Source organism: Sardina pilchardus, chromosome 15, assembly GCF_963854185.1.
Source record: "Sardina pilchardus chromosome 15, fSarPil1.1, whole genome shotgun sequence".
Classification (NCBI taxonomy): Eukaryota; Metazoa; Chordata; class Actinopteri; order Clupeiformes; family Clupeidae; genus Sardina; species Sardina pilchardus.
In genome coordinates this window covers 12,250,492-12,273,993 of record NC_085008.1, presented here as the reverse complement: position 1 = coordinate 12,273,993, position 23,502 = coordinate 12,250,492, and the positions used below count along the sequence as shown (strand labels likewise).

Here is a 23,502-nt window from a genome sequence, read left to right as displayed (position 1 = left end):
CACTACGCACATGTATGCACACAGACACATAAAGATACATGCACACACATACATGCACACACATGCAGGCACACATTCTCACACGCTCACACACACACACACACACACACACACACACACACACACACACACAAAAACACACACGCGCCCATACACACACACAGGTACATAAATGCATGCAAGGTATACAAATGCATGCAAGCAAACACACACACATACCCCATTACCCTCACCACACCTCACTCAAAGCGAAAACTCAGAGACAGAGAAGCACACATACACAAAAGTAAGCACACACATGCACACACTCATTTACATAAATGTTGCAGTAGGGGATGGGAGATGGAAACAAATTGGCAAGTATGATTTATTTTTTGCGGAGAGAATGTGCAGGACTGAGCGGCGGTCATATTTTGTATCACTTTGCGGTATATCTAGTTTTGATATACCGTTTGTCATGTGATGAGTGAATAGTCAGCAAGCTATTCCAATGGCAAGGATAGGTGTGGATATAGACGCAGAGCTGTGAGCAGACTGTATATGATTTCATTTGATGTAAATTCAAAGTTAATTTTCTTGCAGGCCATATATCACAGCAAGTAGACTAGTTTGACTAAGTGACTAGCACCTTTGGAAAGCTCAAGTCCTGACCTACATGAACAATTCAACAGGGAAGAAAATTTGATTTTGGACGATCTTTGCATCTGTGTCTGCTACCATAACAATAAAATGAGGGCCCTGGGCTGTATAGTATGAACCAAAGCGCATAGAGGGCTACGCACTTTAATGTTTTTATATTTACTAATTCCAATCATCATTTAATCTCCCCACAGACCCAAGAGAGTAATCTGTTGACTACGGGTCACCTCAGCTGGACTAGGGGGACGGTAAGATCCCATCCCTGTTCCATGGTGATGGAGATGGAGCGAGACTTGTGCCTTGTCTGAAACTGGACTGGCTCAGACACCAGCCTGGAATCAGGAAGCCCACAGGCCAGTGCGTGGCATTACCGCCCAGAGTACAACCACACAGGCCACACTGACCTCTGAGGAAGAGGAGCTCACGCCACAGCCTGCTGTGTGCACAACACTAAAATCCCTGAGGAGAGAGATGAGGGAATTCAATAAACAATTAAATGGATAGATAGCCTTCATAATATTGTATTATCATGTGTACTAATTCATAATAAATGTCTTTTATTTTAAGGCATCATGTTGTTCTTGTCTTATCTAATATTACATTGAGGAAAAATTCTAACTGAATGGAAACTACCTCATCTAATAATACACATTTCCATAATTATTGGCATCCCTCCACGGAATTCTTTGTAAAGCCTTTGCCTTTGCTAAAGCCTTTGCTAATAAAACAGCCCAATCATATACACTACTATGTTTGGGTAACAGAGGTGGAAAAAATACACTTAAAAAATTATGCATTCATTCACAACATTATATAGCCTAATATCAATTTCACAAAATGTGATAAATCTTTGAGATGAAACAATGTACAGTACAACAAAGTGCAGGAGTCAACAGACTCATTAACATTTATTCATTTAGCAGACGCCTTTATCCAAAGCGACTCACAGAATAACAGTGCAGAGAGAACTAGAAATGACTACTGCATCTGTCAATACTATTTTAGGATAAGAGTGCCAACATTAAGGGGAACGCTTTGGCGCAACTGGCATCCATGTTTGGGCCCAAGTGCCCAAGGGGATCCAGATTCAAGTGTGACCTGTGATCATTTCCTGATCACACCCCATCTCGCCCTAACTAGCTTCCTGTCATATTTCACTGTCCTATCCAAATAAATAAGAAAAGACTGCTGACATTATAGTCCTAATCAATGTATGGCAGGAGGAAAAGGTGGTAGAGGAGAGAAGAGATAGAAGTGCATGGTAATAGTGTGTTATGTTGTGTCACGAAGGGTTGGCTTCCTTCTTGCAGACAGAGAGGGACGCCCCTACTGGGCACTTGGCAGGTCGTTCCACCATTGGGGATCCCACATGAAAATAGGAAAAGCCTTTATGAGAGCACTTAGTGGGTGCAGACGGCCAACCTACTTTATCATTAAAGACAAAGTAGTCATTATTAGCCATTGGTAATCTACAGGCAGAGTGACAGACTTTTTCCAGGGCCTTGAGAGAGGACACAGCAGCATTAATATGAATATAGTCTAAAGCCACGTCCACACGAAAACACTGGCATAAAAACTGCTTCAACAATTATTTTCCTTATACAGAGAAAAGCCTTTTTTTGTCTCAACTTGTTTAAAAAGTTATAGCTAGTTAAATGTATGTTTCTCATCCAGCCAAATGCCAAGATATTCATATTGATGAGATAAGATAAGATGTACTAGCAGTATGACCAATGATCATTACGATAACCAAGTATATATCATTATCCCCATTCTATTCATGCATAATGAAGTATGTTAATGATGAAATTGCTTTTTAAAAAACTGCATATCAGTACTGAAATTGTACTTGGATTGGGCTACCATAAACTTTCTCATGCACATAACTTTTTTTGCCCATTTCCCCAATAGGATTTTTTTGGTCCCACTTAAAGATGTCAGTACAGGGTAGACTGAGTAGTACAGTTGGGACATGTGTACAGTTGATGTACCAATTGAACAATTAAATTCAATGATCAAGAATCAAATGTTAGGCCTATTTTGTTCCCTATGGCATATTTGATGACATTGTGTAGGCCTACTAGAGTGAACATTCCTGTTGTATAGGCCTACTGTTCCATGTGTTCCTGTCCCAGTGTAAAATATTTTCTTCCCGTTTTATTAATTTTTAGCCAACACTAATTTATTTAGGCCTAGGCCTATGTTTCGTTTGATTTTGTGTGAGCAAAAAAATTGTCAACATTAGGCTTCTCAGTCCACCCACTGTCTGAGGTGAACTCTTTATTTCGGGGGTGCCTAGTGGTGCATTAGGCTATATTAGGCTACACTATAGACTACCATTCTTATTTTACCGAATAAAGCAACTGTAAATCGTTCACATTAAATAGCTTCAAACTCATTTTGATGACACACCATTAGTAGAATTATGAGAATGGCATCCTGACATTGGCGATGTGAGCCCGACTAGGCTTGCTTGCTAGGAACGACTTTGCCCACAGAAAAGTTGCTCGCGGACGACATTTACTCTGCACTGTTCAATTGCATGGGTGACCTTCTTCCGTTCCAGCTAGCTAACTACTGTCTATGATCTACAGAAGTGTGTATTTTTAACGATGAGAGCGACAGATTATAATTGTGCCTAGGTAAGTGTGCTTATATTACATATGATTGATCCGATCCAACCAATGTGTCAAACTATTTTGGCGTCGTCCATGAGTGGCAAACCTGTCATTGCTATCTAGTTAGCTTACTACAGAGGAAAAGAACTATTAGCCTAAACAAAATTGTAATGCTAGAAGTCGTCAATGTGTTTTGCATGCCACTTAGGTGGCATCATTCTGTGTATCATATATAAGTTGTTTAATATATGTAATAAAATAACCTCTGTTATGTTTGATTCTAGGGAGACATGTTGTCTAGTGTGCTGAGAAGATGCATTTTGTCTGGCAGCAAGGTATCAATGTGTAGTCCTACTTCCTTCTCTCCTGCAGGTTGCTCCATGTTGTTTTAAACATATAACTCTGTTATGGAAGGAGATGGGGCGATCCACTCTGGAATCTGTTGCATAATGTAGAAATGTAGTAGCTACTGTTATCTCAATTGTGTACAGGTTGTCCCTGTTGCAATTCATTTTAACAAAAACATACCTTTTAATTTCAGCCTTTGCAGCTTGTATCCAGACTATCCGCTTGTCCAGATAGACCGCCATGTATCAGAGGAAAGGTTCCGAGCTGCGGGTCAATTTGCAGAGGCCCAGAGCCTCTCAGGTCGAACTCAGGTGCTCTCCTCGGGATGCAGTCTTTCCACAGTTCAGCTTGGAGGCATAAGAAAAAGCAACCTGAGGAGCCTCCTCCTCGGGAGCTGGACCTGCTGCGGTATGACATGAAGGCCTTAAAACTGGCGCCCAAACCTGCATTATATCTTGGACTATCTGGTCTCATACCGTTTGTGGCTGCACCACTTGTCATGAGCGTTACAGAGCTCTACATGCCTGAGATAGCATTTGCACAAGTTGCATATGGAGCCTCTATTGTGTCCTTCTTGGGTGGTGTACGATGGGGTTTTGCTATTCCTGAGGGTAGTCCAGCCAAACCTGATTGGCTGAACCTGGCAAACAGTGTTGTTCCCTCTTTGATAGCCTGGGTAGCTTTACTCTTCAGCAAGGATTATTTTACACAATCAGCTTTAACTGTGATGATTGGACTAGGAGTTGCTCTGCACTATGATCTCGCTCTGCTTCCCACCTACCCTAGCTGGTTTAAAGCTATGAGAGCCCTGCTCACATTTGTCGCCTTTTTTTCTCTGTTGTCAACTATCGTGATGAAAGGAGTGTTCCCAGAAAAGAAGTTTCTTACAGAAAAGTGATGTGCTGTTATTGGATATGGAATTTATTATTTAAAATGGAATAAAGACAAAACAAAAGTCTATCATACAGTGGTTTTACTTTACAGGGTTTTTATGACAAAACACTTTATGTCTTTACCTGATGTTGAACCTCTGGTAACGTTGGGGAATACCACAGGGAATATGGCACTTGGGATAGTATGACCATATGTTTTTGGGATAGATTTGCCCACAGCTTCAGTAGTGGTTTAATCAGTATGATATTGTAGATGTTTCAACAAATTGTGATGATAGTTGATAGACAAGGATGGCTTGAAGTAATCATGCTATTTGATATTTACTTGTAATCACTTGCCATTATCTATCTATAAATGAAAGGAATGTCTGTCTGTCTATTTGTTTGTCTATTATTTGCATATCTCTCAAACCGACTGATTTCAAACTTGGCAGGTGTCTATGGGCTCGAGTAAGTGCAGTGCCAAGTTTGACGAGGTTTGGTTAAGTAATGCAAAATATATCAAGATATCAAATACATTGGTAAAATAAGCACGCATTGACTTAATTCCCCCTCTCACATAGCACTGTATGCTCACATATCTGTGAAACCGTTAGTCCGATTGATTTCAAACTTGACAGGTGTCTTCCTACATAAAATCTGGGCATCAGAACAAGAGTGTGTGGTTTCCTCCATCATCTTCAGGTGTCTTCCTACAGCCACAAGTAAGGGCAGTGTCAAGTTTGACATTGTTTGGATAAGTAATGCAAATCCAGTATTCATTATTGAATACTTAGCTGGATTGATGTTTTCCCTATCATCCCATTTTTAAGCAGGCATACCTGTGGGCATGTAATTGGGCTAGGGGTTTTCTACAGAAATGGCATGTACAGGCACTGCACTAGTTGTTTTAAATATGAATTCATGGACATACAGTGAGGAGCACATGTATTTGATACCCTGCTAAAACAGGAATATAAAATCATCATTTGACAATTGATCTTAATGCCTTAACTCAAAAAAATTAGTACAAATCAAACCGCCAAGGACACCAATTTTCTTTGTGATTGAAGAATGTATCGTAAATAGATAAATGTTTTCCTTAAATGCTAGGGGAAGGAAGTATTTGACCCCCTATGTAACCCTATGGGAATTTAACACATAGGGTTAACATAGGGGCAGGCAGATTTTTATTTTTAAAGGCCAGCTATTTCATGGATCTAGGATATTATGCATCCCGATAAATTTCCCTTGGCCTTTGAAATTAAAATAGCCCCACATCATCACATACCCTTCACCATAGCTAGAGATTGGCATGGTGCTTTTTCCAGTAGGCCTATTAGCCTGTTTGATTTGCATTGAGCTCAATGAGCATCAAACAGGCTAATAGGCCTACTGGAAAAAGCACCATGCCAATCTCTAGCTATGGTGAAAGGTATGTAATGATGTGGGGCTATCTTAATTCCAACGGCCAAGGGAACTTTATCAGGATGCATAATATCCTGAATCCATAAAATAGCTGGCCTTAAAAAATAAAAATCTGCCCGCCCCTATGTTAACCCTATGTGTTGAATTCCCATAGGGTTACATTGGGGGTCAAATACTTACTTCCCCCTAGCATTTAGGAAGAACATTTATTTATTTACGAAACATTCTTCCATCACAAAGAAAATTGGCGTACTTAGCGGTTTTATTTTTACTCAATTTTTGAATTAAGACATTAAGATCAATTGTCAAATGACGATTTTATATTCCTCTTTTTAGGCAACTTTAGCATGGTATCAAATACATTTTCTCCTCACTGTATAAAACAAAACCCATTGCAGAGTCGTGAGAAATTGTATTGTCTTCCTCGGAACTTCATGAAGCATCATGTTGCATAAATTAAAATGTGCCCTGTTAACACTTAACATACCTACGTCCTCCATCCATTAAATTATGTCTGCACATTAAACACTGTAACATTAAACATGGTGGTGTTGATTTAAAATGAGGACACCACAGCTCAGCAGCAGTTTTTTTTTTAATATGTTTTAGGCTTTTTAGTCCCTGTGGACACTGAGCCTGTTTATGGTGAGCTGCGACCTCATTTGCTTATGCCTATCTACCACTGTTCCATAGAATACACTGCATCATAACATGCTAACTCATGACATATATGCATACGTATAAATGTCTATGTGCTAACTGTTCCGCAGCTGACAAAAATTGTATACAAAGGGTCATAGACATGTCCAGGATATCTGAATCGCCCTTACCTGACTCCACCTTACCCCTTGACAGCACCTCAAGCACCACAAAAGTGTGGCCGGAAACCCAGATACTAGCCCTAGACACTGACAGATTGTTCATGTACCTGCCCACATTTACTTTTTTTTAAATTTATGTTTACTGCACAGCAATTTTTTTTTTTTTTTTTTTACTAAAAATATCTGCACACCATTTATGCCTGCACTGCCAAGAGATGTTTTAGGCTTCAATGACAAAAAGGCACAGTATTCTTTTCAACGTTGTTAAAAAAAAGTCTCTGACTACAATCTCAGACCACAGAATTGTTCTTTATTATAGTAACATTATTGGTTATAGGCATAATGACCTGCATCAGAATATTAAGAATTGTATCTTATATTTTAATACAGGTTACGGGTACACAGGCAAGACACACCGCTCTGTCTGACATTCTTTTTTTGAAAAATATTTTTTGTGCTGTTCTTCTGATTTTTGCGTTCTCTCTGACGTTATTTTTAATAGTTTTTGTGCTATACTTAGTGTAGTCGGCTGATGCCGGAATGTTAACACCAAGTTCTAATGTTATTCCATTGGTCTGAAGAGCTTGCCATAACTACCTTGGGCCTTGAAATCCATCCATCCATCCATCCATCCATCTGTGGACAACGCTGCACTTCCAATGTCTGGGCAGCCGTGGGCCTACTCTGTGAGAGATCTCATATTCTGAGCCAGAAATCTCCACTTCAGGTAGAGTGTTACAGTTGTGGTGCTTACATACAGCTAGGCCTACATACAGTTATTCCTATCTACATCCATGCCTAGTCTGGAGATTTTACACAGGACATAATTCAAAGCCTGGTTTATGACATCCTGGCTTATTTGTAGCCTATGTTAACAGAATGCAATACATTGTCCCAGTCATGTTTTAGGGATATATGCAAATGCGCATATTGACTATCTTATTCGTATCTTTAAACATACAATTTCAGACAGCTTGCACTACAAAAAATATATATTCACGTGTACAAGTGGGGAAGCTTGATTATTAACAGTTTCAAAGTTTCTGGCTCTGTTCATCTCGCCTTAAAAGTGGTCGGGTAACAACTACCGGCGGCACAAGGTGGCAGCAAAGTGCAAAAAGAAAACCGCACTTCTTTTTTGTCCGCCCCTGCCGGTGTATAGGCTACTGTTGTCAGATCAGCCAAAACTCCCTTTTCCTTATTGCATGTGGTCAGACAATTACTTTGTCTGATCCTAGATCAGTTATCAAGTAAACTTCGACTGACATACTTGATACGAAATTCAGGAAGCGAGTCAAGTGAAGATCATCACATTGGTTGCAGAAATGCATCTGCAGCAGTTTATCACCGCTTGTGCTGTTGTAGACGGTCTAGGAAGAATGGAGGAATAGGTGCCTAACCGACAATTAATATCCATAACCAAGCTAATTGCTTGTCAAGAAGTTAGAGTGTCGCATATATTACACCTACCTGACAGACTGGACATGTGATAGCCTACTGCAAGTAACGTTAGTACGTGTCTCGAGCGGAACGCGGTCTAAACGCAAAGGCTACATGGTGCAATTGACATAGCCTACTTCGGTAAAACATCAGTACGGGTCCGGGTCGGGACGGAAGAAGCTCGATTGTTCTGTCGCCAAGAAACATTTTCATGGGATACCTCGTATTCTAGCTCTAGAGCTAGTTCGAGCGTCGGTGAGAAATGTGTGGTTATAGAACAGTGATGCCAGTTCTTTTTAAATTGTCATAGCTAAAGTTAACGTTAGCTAACGAAATTTTACACGATAGGTACCTGCTAGGTTGGGAATCGTGGTGTTGAGTGGCACAGTAACGCGATTGGTTAATTTCTTGAAAGGTTTAGTGGCCACTGTAATTAGCTCTTTTACACGGAAAATTAATGTAATGACGTCACTTATCAAGTGAAGCCAGTGTCGAACAGCTTTGTTTCCACTGAAAGGCCACCGCGTTTGAATAGTTATCTGCCTTTCATACCTTGATACGAACTTTTCAGTGTCGGCGCTGCTAGCCTTTCGCATGAAATGCTAGCCAACATGAACGTAGCATCAAGACTGCACTCAATGACAAGCCTCATCATGTAGTTTCAAGCCTAATCATCAACAAGGCAGTGCTTACTGAAGTTGGTAGTTAGCATGTGCGCTGTGTTGTAAAGAATCAACATAGAAACATTTCGTTGAATGGGCTTTTTATTTTGCGGCGGAAATAGCACAATCTTATCTTGGCTTACGTTACCGTTCATAATGGCGTATTCGAGAAATTCAATGAATTTAGCAAAACCGTAACGTCAACTAATGTGTTGGCCATAGAAAAGGCTAACCTGCTAACGTTAAACCAATAAGCGGGGAAGCACACGTTTCAATGAATTACCGCTACTAGGTCTTCTCTAAACGCGACGACTACTCAATGTTACACAATGAAGAGGACTGAAAACAAAAATAAGAGAAAGTTGTGCAGTTCGGATCAACCGGAAAGCGGGCCTGATGAGAAAGATGCGGTAAGTAGATTTGCCCCTGTCGTTTAATTTGCACCAATTGCTCAGTGTTTATCACCACTGTCTTATCTTTCTTTTACACACTCATGTTTACCTAGCACTAGTCTGTAGTACTTGTGTGTCCAATACTTTAACGGACTTTAAGTAGTAGGCCTAGTTCTATAATGTCTCAGACACCGCATATTGCAGCAGTTTTGGGTTATAGGATTTTAGAGAAGCCACATTCAATTCAGTTCAACCCTTCCTGCCCTAGCCTGATTACCATCGACTTTCAAAGGCTCTTCGAGACTTTAGTCTGACCAACAGCCTGTGCTAACACGGTTTCTTGCCAGCGCTGGTTGACCCACCTCCTTTAAGTGCCTCGAATTGCTACTGGTAGATGTCAGAAAGCGGATTGCCGAGTTTAAACCAATAACAACACTCTTTCCGCTGCCTTGAACACGCCTCTACCCAGAGCCGTTGGAGCTGCTCAAAGTTGATTGGTTCTCGACCAAAGGGGGCAGTTCCGCAGATTTCGGGAACTCAGAAATCCTTCTCAATGAGCAGTTGACCAGACCAGCAGCAAAAGCCTGAAGGCGTTGCGTCACTGGGAGGGCGTGCCAGGCTATTCCTGCCCAGTGTTTTCAGAGAGTAGCGACGGTGGTCACAGTCATTCAAAGGTGACAAGATGTCTTTCGCAGCATTTGCCGTCCTTTCTAGTTGTCATATTTGGCCTGACACCTTCCTTTCTTTGTTACTTACTGATTACTAACTTACTGAATGTAGGCTGGGCTTGCCTTGCTAGGCTACAGGATAAACATGATTGCATTGGATTCTCTGATGAATCCATATCAAGAAAGGAAACGACCTAACTGTTACAGTTACCTTTTCAAGGTGTTTGTGTCACTGCAGTAAACTGCACTCCAGTAAAACCACACATCCCTTTGATAGACCGTGCCTGACATTGCATAGGGTTCAAGTGATGCCGCATTCAATTTAATTCAACCATCCTTAAGGCAGTGTTTGAAGATAGTACCAACGGTGGTCAGTTACTCAGACAAGATGTCTTGCTGTTATAACCCTTTTGCCCAGCCATAGACATCTGCACTGATATTTCTAAACCTGGTCTGACAACTCTTTCTCTCTCTCTCTCTCTCTCTCTCTCTCTCTCTCTCTCTCTCTCTCTCTCTCTCTCTCTCTCTCACTCACACACACACACACACACACACACACACACACACACACACACACACACACACACACACACACACACACACACACACACACACACTCTCTGTTTTTTACTGATCTACTAACTTGCTCAATGTACTAGGCTATATGATGAACATGGTTGATTGTGTTGTAGTCAGAGCTGAATGTACCTTTAGAAAGAAAATAAGCTGAACTGTTATAGAATTGCTCCGTGTGCATATATCACTAGGCTAGTAAAACATCATGACATTGACAGACTGTGCCTGACATTTATCAGTCACTTCTGTCTGCCCCAGTTACCTAGTCTTTTATTTGGTTCAAGTTAAGCATTCTGTAGGCATGTGAGTCTTCTGTTAAGTCTGTTTTTTTTTCACTCACATTACAACCTGCTGTTCTTTGCATTCTTGTCCTATTGGTTTTACTTTCTCCTTGACAGTGCTCAGAAGGCATGCTTGTGTTTACTGCTAAACAACATGTATAACAAACACAGCTGAGCCGTCATTAAGCATTAAGGGAGAGTTTTTGAGCAGGAAAAGGGCATGGAAATTGCCATTGATTTTCATTAGGCTGTTCCAGAGATAATTTCCTCCACATGAATTTAATAATATAATAATTCTGGGCTCGGTTCTTTGTCCTCACTGAGCTCAATCAGCATGATATTAGTGAGGTGTTTTAATGCTCATGTAAGGTATCATTTATTACGCTTCCATAGTTAACCTACATGTAGCGGTTATGGACCTATTTTGTTATGTCTTATGTTAGCCTCTGAATTACACTCAGCTATCAGAAATGTTGAGGATTGTAATCGCCTGCTTCCTTGAAGAGACTTTAAATGGGCAAACCTACTCTTTCAGTGGAGGAATATTCTGTGAGCATGACAGGGTTGTGAAATATGTTCAATATTCCTTTTTGTATGGTCCTTTTTTTATCTCAGTCATTTTATTTACCTAAGGGGGCATGTACAAACGCACTCCCTCTGAAGTTATTGTAACTCCGCCCGCAGTTGTTCCATTAGATGAGGTCATGTGGGACGTGATGATACTAAGGTGTTCAGTCTGCGGTCCCATCGAACAATAGTCTGATGTGTTCCTCCCTCAAGCGAAAACAAACACACCAACACAAAAACAAAAGCAACAAACAGATTAGGTCAGCTGGGCCCTGGTTTTATGGCACGATAGCACTCCTGGTAATCTGGGCCTATTTTCCTATGTAATGAAGATATTCGTTGGCTTGTTGTCCCTGCATCCCATACTCAGAGTTGTGGTTGTTCACAGTGTTTGACTTTTGGTTCACAATGATCATCTTGACTTTCCTGGACTTGAAGTCTTATTCGTGTCACATTGAAGAAAATATATGAACACACACAGTGAGCAAAAACAACACTACAGCAGGGATCTTTAATGAAATAATGTAAAGAGAGACTGGTAGTGATATATCTTTCTTAGCCCTCTATTTTGTGTGCGTCTATCAGTGTAGCGAGTTCTGAGTAGTGACCACAAAGAGAGATCATTGATTGAAGGCAATGTTTGAATGGGCAAATGTCTCTCTCTCCTCTTTTTCACTTGCTGCTGCCTCTTAAACCCTCATCTGCTCTTTTTTACGTCTGCCTCTTGTCCTTTCTCCCTCTCTTTATCACCTCGCATACAGCACATTAGTCCTGGCTAATGGAGAGGTCGTAGCCATACAGATAATGTAAAAATGTGTCCTCCCCCCCCCCCCTCCACCCCGGATTGTTAAGTCCATTATTGCCAGACGTCTATGTAAGACATCTCTTACCTTAGCTGCAAGGCAAAAATGGCCTCAAGGCAAGAATACTATCCTTAACCCATTGCAGCTAAAAGCTGTTTGGAAATGTTGCAGCATATTCCACACTTAAGGCTAATGAGGGCATTTTGACAATGTCTTTTTCAGGGCCTATGTGAATGATTATCTGTGCGAATATGAAGACGGTTCCGCTGGTCTTTCACTGGATTGCATGAACGGTTGTGTTCATCTCACTAGCTCCATAGCTTGAATGAGTTTAGAATGAGAGTTAATCAGTACAACAAGCCCCATCTATCTCTGGAGTAGGCAATAGAAGTCTGATATCAGGGAGTCCTGTTTGCTGCACAATGCAGAAAATGAGCTGGTCACTCACAGATGACAGATGGCTGTCTGTTCTGAATACCAGTTGTGTAAGAATCCCGCATCACTAAATCAGCTTTACATATTTTCGTGTTCTTTTTTTTTCTTTTTTTCATTTCCGGACATTTCATCACTCTTTCCCTGTGGGTTTGACCACACAGATCTGATGTGCTGTCCAAAGAGGCTTTAGTTAGATAATGGTGTAAGTAGGTTATGACATTCTGATGTTTTCCTCTATGAACCACAAGGGGTCAAATGGCAGGCCGTGTGATGCAAGCAGAGGGTGTTTTGTTGTCACCTGTTCTCCGACAATAGGTTTGCTGGGGTGATAGCCAGAGACCATACTAAGCTCAGTCTTTTAAGATTGAACATTGTATGTGGAGTCTGCGCTTTATTTCTACTGCACAAGAGGGGTGATCAATGGGCATCGTTCAAATGACTCCATACACTTCAATAGTCCTTCAACCAATCAGATCAACGATCCGGTGCGTCTTTTGGATAAGCAGGTTTGTGATTGGACCCAAAGGTTGTAGACAGGATGCAGGGAGATAGATGTACAGTTTTCCAGCCTGAGCTGCCAGGTGAAATCCACATTCGCCGGCAGGTCAGACAGGGTTCACCAAGCCTAGAGCACAGACACGCGCACACACACACACACACACACACACACACACACACACTCACACACAGGCTAACTGGGTGTTGTACGGCTCCTGCATCATTAGGCATACTATTTGGTTATTCAATAACAACGTAACCTCACAGTGGCTTCTTGCAAAGCAGACATGGCACAGAGAAGGACATTAGGCAAATATCTAGTGCCCCTAAAGCACAAAGAAACAAGCAATGCTTTTTTCATACATGGTGTTAATCACATTATGTGTTTTTAATTTGTGTGGTCATGTTTAAAAAAAAAAAAAAAACACTTTTTAATAGGCCTGCACGATAAATCGTTATAAAATCGCGATCTCGATTCACCCCTGTGTGCGATTTAATTTTTCATTGATTTCGATTCACATTTAATTTAATGAGTCATTTACTTCATGCAGCACAAACGCTAATTTCTTCTGTGAGCTTTAAACTTTTAAAACGCTCCCAAGCGCTGCTCTTCCTTCCCGGCTCTCCTCTCACAAAGCTCAGGGCTTCACCCTCAGCCAATGACAAAGCACCTTTTAGTCACGTGTTTCACTTGCGGAGAAAGCGGTAGTTCGAAGAGTTCAGCTGTAACAGCAAATGCTGCAACATCGACGAACTAGTGCAACAGGAGATAATAAACTGGATAGGCTATTGATGAAAGCAAGGTAGCTTACTAGTGACGAGACTCGTTCCGATAAAGGCTCTCATTCAGTGGTGTGGGTCTATTTTGGATTCAAACAAAATATATAGCCTACAAAAATGCGTTTTATAAATAAATTTGACTTGACTTTGACGAGGGCCAGTCTCGTGTGATTTGCAAGGCAGCCTATGCCTTTCCCTCGGTGCAGCACTGCGAGGAAACACCACAAATCGTAACTAACAAAAGCCAGCAATATGATGAAGTTCTAGGCTACAAGGCAAGAGGTCCGAAAGTTGTTCAACAACGCAGACATCTATTAGGCTACGGACACCTTGCACAATGCGACGCCATACCCACATAACAGTAGCCTACATAAGCACTCCGAGATGCGCCTCCTTTATCCAGACCCGTGATCCGAATCACTCCCAAAATGTAATCGTTTTGTTCTTGGGTCATTTCAGACGTTTCCTGAAAATGTAAATTACTTATCTTGCTAATAAACAGACAAACAAAGCCTGATGAAAACAAAACCTCCTTGGCGGAGGTATTAAGGTAATAACAGAGGTAATTGCTTACCATCTAGCAAAATAATAATTATATGGTTCCAATAAACACTAGAACGTGACAGATTTCGAAACATTATGCACACATTGGACAAATGCTACCCCCCTCCTGCAACTAACTGAAACTTCAGTATCTAAAGAAAAGGGGCATCAATTGCCCATTTAGCCTATCAAAAACAAATTATTTATTTTGTAGATATTGCACATTGACTGTAAATGCAGACAGTTTATAACTATCTTAATGTTTCTTGAGCCAACTCAACACACATGTAAATGAAGGCTTCAATTAAAAAGAAAAAAAAAATTGCCCTTACAGTTATGTTTAGGCTCGTAGCGTAGGCAATGTGCTATAGATGCCACAAAAAAATCTATGTCTGGTAGGCCTACTGCCAATTAGTTTTGTTTTTGTCATGGTTCATGTGTGCAATAAACATTGCACTTTGCAAGGAAAAAAAATCGTGGCAGAAAATCGTGATATCAATTCTAAGCTAAAAAATCGTGATTCATATTTTTCCCTGAATCGTGCAGGCCTACTTTTTAATGGTGAGTCAACAGTGTGTCATCGCATATTTCATCAGCAGTCTATGTTTGTATTTCTCTCTCCCTTTCACCTAATTGTCTCACACTAAGCATACTTGTTTGTATACAGGGTTTTCCCCTCCAGTTTCCCTCTTCAGTGCTTACAGTAACATAGGGGGAATAATACAGTTGGGGTTATGAGTAAGTGAGATAATGATAAATATAATCTTTGATGTTTTGGTATGAAGCATCTTTCACGTAATGAATGCACACCCTAGAAAGTGAAAGTAGACCTACTGTGCGCTCCTTGTATGTAGCACGTGTTCTCTTGCGTCTCATGGCCACTCTATGAAATGGCCAAAAATCCAGACTGTTCCTGAACGCTAAACCTTTGTTTTCCTTTCCTGTTGGTTAGCAGGTGATGAGACTGAGGGAGAGAGAGGGCACAGCTTAACAGAATTACAGAGACAGACAGATCTGGTAGAGCTAATGTTATGAGGGTATTTAGATACGGAATAATTATGGGAAAATATTAAAGAGGGAAGACTGAGGGGGAAAAAAGGCTACCCTGGAAAGAAATGGAGGAAACCCTGAAGAGATGGAGGGATTGATAGGTATGCACCAGAGACTTGATTGTTGGGTCTGTTGGGTCTGTTGGGTCTGTTGGTCGTCTGTATCGAGCACCCAATACAGGGTGAAGCAGCATGAGACGGGCTCATGGCTGGCTGCCCTGTATTGCGTCTGGCCTGGACGCTGAGTCCATCGAGCGCCCCATCCCTTAATGTGATGGCCTGATGAGAGACAGGTAATTAAAGTTTAACAAATGGGGTAATATACCCGGTAAAGGAGGCCTGAGAGAGGCAAGGTGCCGCAGATGTATGTAGTCATTATCAGCACCTCATTATGCAAACTTGATGAGCTCCATCTCTCCTATTCATCAAATCAGACGGGTAGATGTATGCTTTGGGAAATGGGCATATTTGTTAGCAGTGAAGGAGTGCAGATCTATGGTGGGAGCACCGTTGTCTTTGGTCCTCACGGTGTTACGTGTTCAGAGTTTCATATGGAATTTTGTGCTCTCTTGTTATTCTTAGCAGTTGGATGTGGCCTAAGTACAGTGTACGATACAACACTGAGGTCATTGTTGCAAAGCCCATTGAAAGCTGTGTGTGTGTGTGCCTGTGCCTGTGAATGTGGGAGACAGAAAGAGTGTGATTATTGAATCTCGAGGTGGTAGGACGCCGGCGCACATTTTCCAGCCAGGCGCTCATAGTGGTTAGTTACACAGTGGGGGGCTTGGCTGAACTCCCTATATTCTCCAGTGCTATTGTAGTAGGAGATTTAGTCATTACCCACTGAGCTGTATGCACACTCACTCCTCCTCTGCTTCCTCTGTCCTCAACCACTGCAGAAATCCACTCCAAATCTCATCAGATGGGGCAGTGAAAGTGCACACACACGTAGTCGTTACTCATTAAAAAAAGCTTGGCAAACTTGTGACGGCTATGCATTTTGAATGCCTCCTCAGGGCTTTAAATATGTAGCTTATTAGGCTACGTGTTGCTGCTTCTGCAATAAAACGTTTTTCAGTGTATGAAAGTTAAGTTATGTTATCATAAATCTGTGTATTCTTTCCAAAATTGTGCTGCTTTTTTTGTCAGTAGTCAGTCATTGGACCGTAATTTAGTCCATTAGACTCTATAAACTCTCAACTGCATCACTGGCTGAATGTCATGCTCCCCTGGAGCCTCATGATCAGATAGACAAACCTGATCTCAGGTCAGTTGATACTGAACTCACGAGAGGGGCTTCGGTTCTAGGCGTCAGTGCAGCACGGCACAGCAACAGACTGCTAATCCCCTCAGTTCTACAGAGGTGAGGGGGTAGCCTATTCTGTAGCTGTTGTTTTCATGGCTTTACCCAACTCACCTGGTATTTTATTTGACAGGGTGCAAGCTGATACTTTTATATGCTATTATTTGGTATGAGAATTCCTTTCTGCCTTGTCATCTAGTATCCTTGCTGTATATCTGTTTCTAAAGTATTTTTGTTATGTCCTCAAGTTGTAATGATACTCAATTACTCATGATACGAAGAAGAGAAAAACACGCCATTTGTTTCCACAGACCAAACCACTTTTCCTCTCCAATCTACAGTATCTGGCTTATACTACAGTATCCACACTTTGTCGGATAGGTTTGTATCCGAACACTTTTGTATGATTCGTCCATCGTAACTAACAAACCTGATCTCAGGTAATTTTATACAGTGTTCATGAGAGGGGCTTTGGTTCTAGGCTTTGGTTCTAGGCTTCAGTTCTAGGCGTCAGTGCAACACAGCAACAGAGTGCTAATCCCCTCAGTTCTACCGAGGTGAGTGGGTTTGCTTACTCTGGCTTGCCTTGGCTTAGTGAGTTGTTTGTTCTCTGTGTGTAGCACTCTGGAGGGATGAGTTATGCCTTCTCTCTCACTAGTGATAAGAGAGAGAAATCTTTGAGTAGGGAGGGTCATCGGGTTGGATAGGGGAGTAATAGAATGAAAAGGAGAGTAAGTTAGGAGTGGGAGGAACTGAGACCTAGACTGGGTTAAAGGCTGAGAATGAAGCTGAGAGTGAGTGAGTGAGTGACAGTTGGTCACTATTTCGTTTCTACTGACCCCCATCAACATGATTCTTTATGTTACGTACTGTATGTCTCCCAGTTAGCAAGTAGCCTAACGGTTATGTAACCTATAGGCGGAGCTAACGTAAAGTCAGCTAGTTATATGGTAGTATGGTACATGTACTGTCTGCAGATTTGATCAAACTGCATTGGTATTGAAATCTTATCTGAAATCTAGTTGTACTGTTTGATGTTTTGTAGTCAGCAGTAATAACAGAACAGACACACAAACACACACACATACAAACACTGGTGCAATCCCAAATGAGTTGATCTCCATTGGTTGAGTCTTGAATTCAGCTGCTTATATTCAGAAATCAGCTGATGTGAAAAGGCAGGAGGAAATGTTGGCTGCCATGGGCCTGTTAGATCTGCTTGCCTGTCTGTCTGTCTGTCTGTGATGCTGCCATAGAGATGGAGCAACCTGGGGGCCCTGAGTTGAGAGGACCCAGGCTGCAGGTGGTGGATAGGGTAGAGGTCGAGGAGTGTGTGTGTGTGTGTGTGAGCGAGAGTGTGTACCGGTATGTGTGAGGAATGTTGCATGTGGCTACCTGTGTGATTTTCCAGTCTGAGTGACTAAACCACAGAGTTCTGCAAGACAACATAATTTATTTGAAAAGGGCTTGTTTTCCTTTCACTGTGGCTATATAATTAGCGAGAGAGTTACTCAGATATTCAGAAAGCTTGAAGGTCTTGATCACTAAGTTGATGTGCACGTCTCATTGAATTTTGCTTTTCAATATTATTCTTAGTTACTCACACAGAGGCCAATTTACTACTTGCACATCGTAATCAGAAGTGTTTTACAGCTTTGACAATCTGGCATATCTAGATAAACATCACTCACTGCCTCTTGTAGCACCGAAGGTCACACTAGTGTGTTACAGTCATGCCATTCTCCCGGATTTAGGGTAATAACTGGCATCATTCAAAATCGGTCTAAAGCAAACAATAAATGATGACCCTATTATAGCTAGCTAGCCAGAGTTGGATTGTTTTTTTTCTGAAGCAGTTAAGATATAATTAATGTGTGTGTGTGTGTGTTGGTGCATTAATGCGATTTACAAAGATTTGTCTTTTGTTTTGTTGTTGGACTACACCCTTGTGTGTCTGGCCCTGATTGCTGTTATTTAAACTCCTGGGCCAGTGCCATGCAGGAGCTTCAAGTGAATAACATCCTGCTTCCTCTTCTATGTATGTTTGTGTGTTTTAATACTGCGCAGGCATCCCGAGTAGCTGTTAGGGTCCACTGCCACACAAACAGATATGAACTTGATTATTGTCAAGGGATCCATCGTTTTTCCTTTCAGTTCACAGCATTTGCTCATTGTATTAGACAAAACTTGATTTTGATATGGCTATTGTCTAATGTTGGCGAAATACATGTACAGTAAGAAACGGTACCAGTCAGATCATTTTAAACAACTGAGAATGTATTTAACTTTTCTGATAATGTCACCGTTATTTTACCACAGAGATTTGAGATTCTGTCTTCTGTTGTGTTCTCATGTATGCTACAAGCCTTAAAGATTTTGCCCCAGTTTTCAGATTTTATCTGATGGTTATTTCTTCCCCTGTACCCATACTTTTTGACTATGAGTTTGTCATGATTTTCAAGAATCCGAATTCCGAATTTAAATGCAGGTTTTAAGACTGCATGGCCATTGTTTAGCTTACCTAATGACAGTAACAGCAGGATGTGGGACTTGACAAAGGGCCGGGATATTTGCCTATCAATAAAGTAATGTGGACGCACATCATATCTACTCCCAAACTGAAGCGCTGTTTGTGGACGCAGGTCAGAGTTGATCAAAAAATCCGTATCAAAACTGATTCGGAAGATTGTGACTGTGGACATATCCTTAGACTCATTGGTTCTCAACTTTGTGATGTAAAAAAACAACAAAACTAGAAAAACACTCAGAGAGTGCAGACAGACCTCCGCCAAGCGAAAACATAACCGCCTCCTGAATTCAGACGGTGATACGGATTACCCTGTCGAAATCCATCCATAACTTGTTGAGTTCTCTTGCAAACAAGCAAACAGACAGACAAACAAATGAACAAACCCTGATGAAAACGTAACCTCCTTGGCAGAGATACCAAAACAAAAAGATTCTCGCCAGTCACTAATGACTTTCCCCTCTACCATCAGCTATGACCAGACTCTCATCGGTTCTTCCTCATCTGCAGACATGGTGTATGTGGGCGGTGCAGATTGCAGAGTTCTGTAATTAAAAGCATCAGTGGGTTTTACACAATCTGTGGCGGCACCCCCTCTAATGTCTGTGGCTGTGCTCACATTGTGAATCTAATGAACAGTGTTAGATTGAATCCTTGCTCTTGGTCTAATCCATAGTAAAACTAGACCCTCTAAAGATTGCATGACGATAAACCATGGAGCAGTGGATTTGATGGATGCATTCATGCTAACTGAGTGGACTGTGTTTGGGCAGGCAGTGAATGTTAAAGTGTTTGATCTCAAGGTGTAGCTGCTTTTGTTTGAAGCATAGTTCTGTGGAAGGTCTTCAGCACTGTGGGGGTTTGCTGTTCCTCGCAACAGCGTTTGTATCTTTCATAACCCTTCATTGTAATGTGACTGGCTCCTGGCTGCCGGCTGCCTCTTCTGCCTGCAACAAAAGCCTTCGCCGGAGCTGATGTCAGTGTGGGACATTGTCTTTTGCTGTGAGGATTTACAGTTCATTAGCAACAAATGTCACACAGAGTGTAACTCCTACTGAAGACCCAGGCTGTTTATTTAGGATGAAGGCTGATCACTGGAACAGGCATCCAGTCAGTTGAGGCCGTGAATGGAAATCTGCACACTGTAGACTCTGTAACACAGGAAATGTAGTGATTCAGTGGTGAATGGTGATGGATGTTAGTTAGGGCTGCTCCATTATGGAAAAAAATCATGTATATATTTTTTTAATTGAAATTTAAATATAATCCAACAGGAAAAAATACATGTAAAAAGATAATGCACATGACAACTCAAGACAAAAGGAGAGCATTATTATGAAACTGAATCGATGTTTCGACTATGTTATTTCCATAATGGTCGATTTATCAATTAATTTGATTAATTGCACAGTCCTAATGGATGTATGTTTTGAAGATATTCATCTAATAATACTCTGTGCAGTCAAATTGATGAGGACTTTATGTGTCACCAATCAGATGTCTAAGTTGGTGTATACATTAGAAAGCTAATGTATATCCAGTGCTGAGGTCTTAAAGAAACCCTATACAAAGTGTACAAGATTTCATGGTGTCACGCCCGGCTTGTCCATGCTGGGTCTGCCTCACTCTACCTGGCTTGTTTGTTATGGTTTTCTGTTTCTCTTCCTACTGGTCTGCAGGGGGAGCCGTTTTGGGTTAGCCTGACGCTTACTGGGTTGCTGATTGGAGGATGATTAAAAGCAGTTCCTCCGCGGTGGCTCGGCCTCTCTATTGCTGCTCTGGCCTTCAGACATTGGGGGCTGGCTGCAGCCCGTTTTTCACCTCTTCTCGCACCTCTGCTTTTACACTGCTCTACATTGCTGACGTACACCACACTCATGATTTGACTTAAACATGGACTGATAACTTAACCGTTAGTATTTATTTAATAAATTATTGTTTGAGACATATTATCGGTGTGGACTCCCCTATGTCATTTCTGCCCTGAGTCAGGTAGTTGTGACATGTGGGGGCTCGTCCGGGAGTTGAACCCGGGACCTCTCGCATGTCACAACTACCTGACTCAGGGCAGAAATGACATAGGGGAGTCCACACCGATAATATGTCTCAAACAATAATTTATTAAATAAATACTAACGGTTAAGTTATCAGTCCATGTTTAAGTCAAATCATGAGTGTGGTGTACGTCAGCAATGTAGAGCAGTGTAAAAGCAGAGGTGCGAGAAGAGGTGAAAAACGGGCTGCAGCCAGCCCCCAATGTCTGAAGGCCAGAGCAGCAATAGAGAGGCCGAGCCACCGCGGAGGAACTGCTTTTAATCATCCTCCAATCAGCAACCCAGTAAGCGTCAGGCTAACCCAAAACGGCTCCCCCTGCAGACCAGTAGGAAGAGAAACAGAAAACCATAACAAACAAGCCAGGTAGAGTGAGGCAGACCCAGCATGGACAAGCCGGGCGTGACATCACTCCCCCCACAAAACAGAGACCCATAACCACGGGTCTCTGGAAATTTGTCATAATAATAATAAGCTGAAATTATAATAAACAAACAGTGCCTAAAGCACCAGGTGCAAACCTGGAACGTACCAACAGTAGGCTATCCCACAAACATAAGCAAAGTGACAAATTCTCAACCACCACCACCTAATCCCAGCACCCAGTAGATGTTGGTGCCTGGGCAGCTATTTAAGAAACAAGATAGGTTACTCATCTAATGCCCGGGACAAGGCATCAGCCATTACATTTTCGGTACCCTTGATGTGCCGAATGACTAGTCTATACGGTTGTAAAAAGAGTGCCCATCGCATAAGCCGTTGATTTGCATTTCTAAGTGAGTGAAGAAAGGTAAGAGGATTGTGATCCGAAAAGACCACAACAGGATGCACCCCACCACCCACATAAACATCAAAGTGTTGGAGCGCCCATATAAGGGCCAGAGTCTCCTTTTCAATGGTAGAATAGTTAAATTGATGCTTGTTGAATTTCCGCGAGAAATAACAGACAGGCCTATCGACGCCATTCTCATCTTTTTGCAGGAGTACTGCACCTGTCCCCACCAGGCTCGCGTCAACCTGGAGCTGAAACGGTTGATCCATTTTTGGCGCCGCCAGGACAGGCGCAGAACTCAACAGCAACTTGGCATTATCAAAAGCCTGCTGACACTCAGCAGTCCATTCAAACTTCACAGACCCTTTCAGTAGGCTAGTGAGAGGCTCGACAACGGATGAAAAATTACAACAGAAACTGCGGTAATAACCAATCATCCCCAAAAATCTCATTATTTCCTTTTTGGTGACCGGAGGTGGAAACGTATCTATGGCCAAGACCTTAGCCCTTACCGGCCGCACTTGGCCTTGTCCCACCACCTTACCCAAATAAACTACGGTGGCTTGTGCAAACTCGCATTTTGCCAAATTGACTGTGAGTGTTGCTGCCACCAACCGCTCAAACAGTGCACGAATGCGTGATAAATGTGTGGCCCAAGTATCAGCATAACACACCACATCGTCAAGGTAAACAGCGCACCCTTCTAATCCTGCAACAACTCTGTTCATGAGCCGTTGAAAAGTGCCGGGCGCGTTGCGTAACCCAAAGCTCATCCTGGTGTAAGAATAAAGCCCTGTCCCATGTCACAACTACCTGACTCAGGGCAGAAATGACATAGGGGAGTCCACACCGATAATATGTCTCAAACAATAATTTATTAAATAAATACTAACGGTTAAGTTATCAGTCCATGTTTAAGTCAAATCATGAGTGTGGTGTACGTCAGCAATGTAGAGCAGTGTAAAAGCAGAGGTGCGAGAAGAGGTGAAAAACGGGCTGCAGCCAGCCCCCAATGTCTGAAGGCCAGAGCAGCAATAGAGAGGCCGAGCCACCGCGGAGGAACTGCTTTTAATCATCCTCCAATCAGCAACCCAGTAAGCGTCAGGCTAACCCAAAACGGCTCCCCCTGCAGACCAGTAGGAAGAGAAACAGAAAACCATAACAAACAAGCCAGGTAGAGTGAGGCAGACCCAGCATGGACAAGCCGGGCGTGACATCGGATGCATGCCAAGGTCAACTAGGCCATAAGCTTTGCACACCCATCACCAAGGCTATGTCATTGCAAATAATACCACTCACAACAACATATTCCCAACAATCCAGACATTTTTTAATTCAACACACATGCACACACACACTCGAGTCCAACCCACTGACTGCTTTTCACTTAATGTACAACAGGTTAGTCACAGTTCTGTCACAGGAAAC

General features: G+C 42.0%; 2 protein-coding genes across 8 annotated transcripts in view; both read left to right on the top strand.

Annotated features, from left to right (window-relative positions):
* The first annotated feature begins 3,140 nt into the window (after nucleotides 1-3,140).
* On the top strand, nucleotides 3,141-4,565 carry tmem69 (transmembrane protein 69). The gene is made up of 3 exons (XM_062555852.1): nucleotides 3,141-3,281; nucleotides 3,542-3,592; nucleotides 3,799-4,565. The coding sequence occupies exons 2-3, from the start codon at nucleotides 3,548-3,550 to the stop codon at nucleotides 4,501-4,503; spliced, it is 750 nt and encodes a 249-aa protein (XP_062411836.1). The 5' UTR covers nucleotides 3,141-3,281; nucleotides 3,542-3,547; the 3' UTR covers nucleotides 4,504-4,565.
* A 3,479-nt stretch (nucleotides 4,566-8,044) lies between these two features.
* mast2 (microtubule associated serine/threonine kinase 2) overlaps nucleotides 8,045-23,502 on the top strand; it is a 122,306-nt gene continuing 106,848 nt past the window's right edge. For all 7 annotated transcript variants that reach the window (XM_062556339.1, XM_062556333.1, XM_062556340.1 and 4 more), the window contains exon 1: nucleotides 8,045-9,238. In XM_062556339.1, the coding sequence (XP_062412323.1) occupies nucleotides 9,158-9,238 (81 nt within the window). In that variant the 5' untranslated portion in view covers nucleotides 8,045-9,157. The remainder of the gene's footprint in view (nucleotides 9,239-23,502) is intronic.

Bases quoted from the DNA above. Each gene is read 5' to 3' on its own strand.
- tmem69 (XM_062555852.1), top strand. From the start codon at position 3,548: ATGTTGTCTAGTGTGCTGAGAAGATGCATTTTGTCTGGCAGCAAG. The intron at 3,593-3,798 runs GTATCAATGTGT...TTTTAATTTCAG, and splicing joins GCATTTTGTCTGGCAGCAAG to CCTTTGCAGCTTGTATCCAG.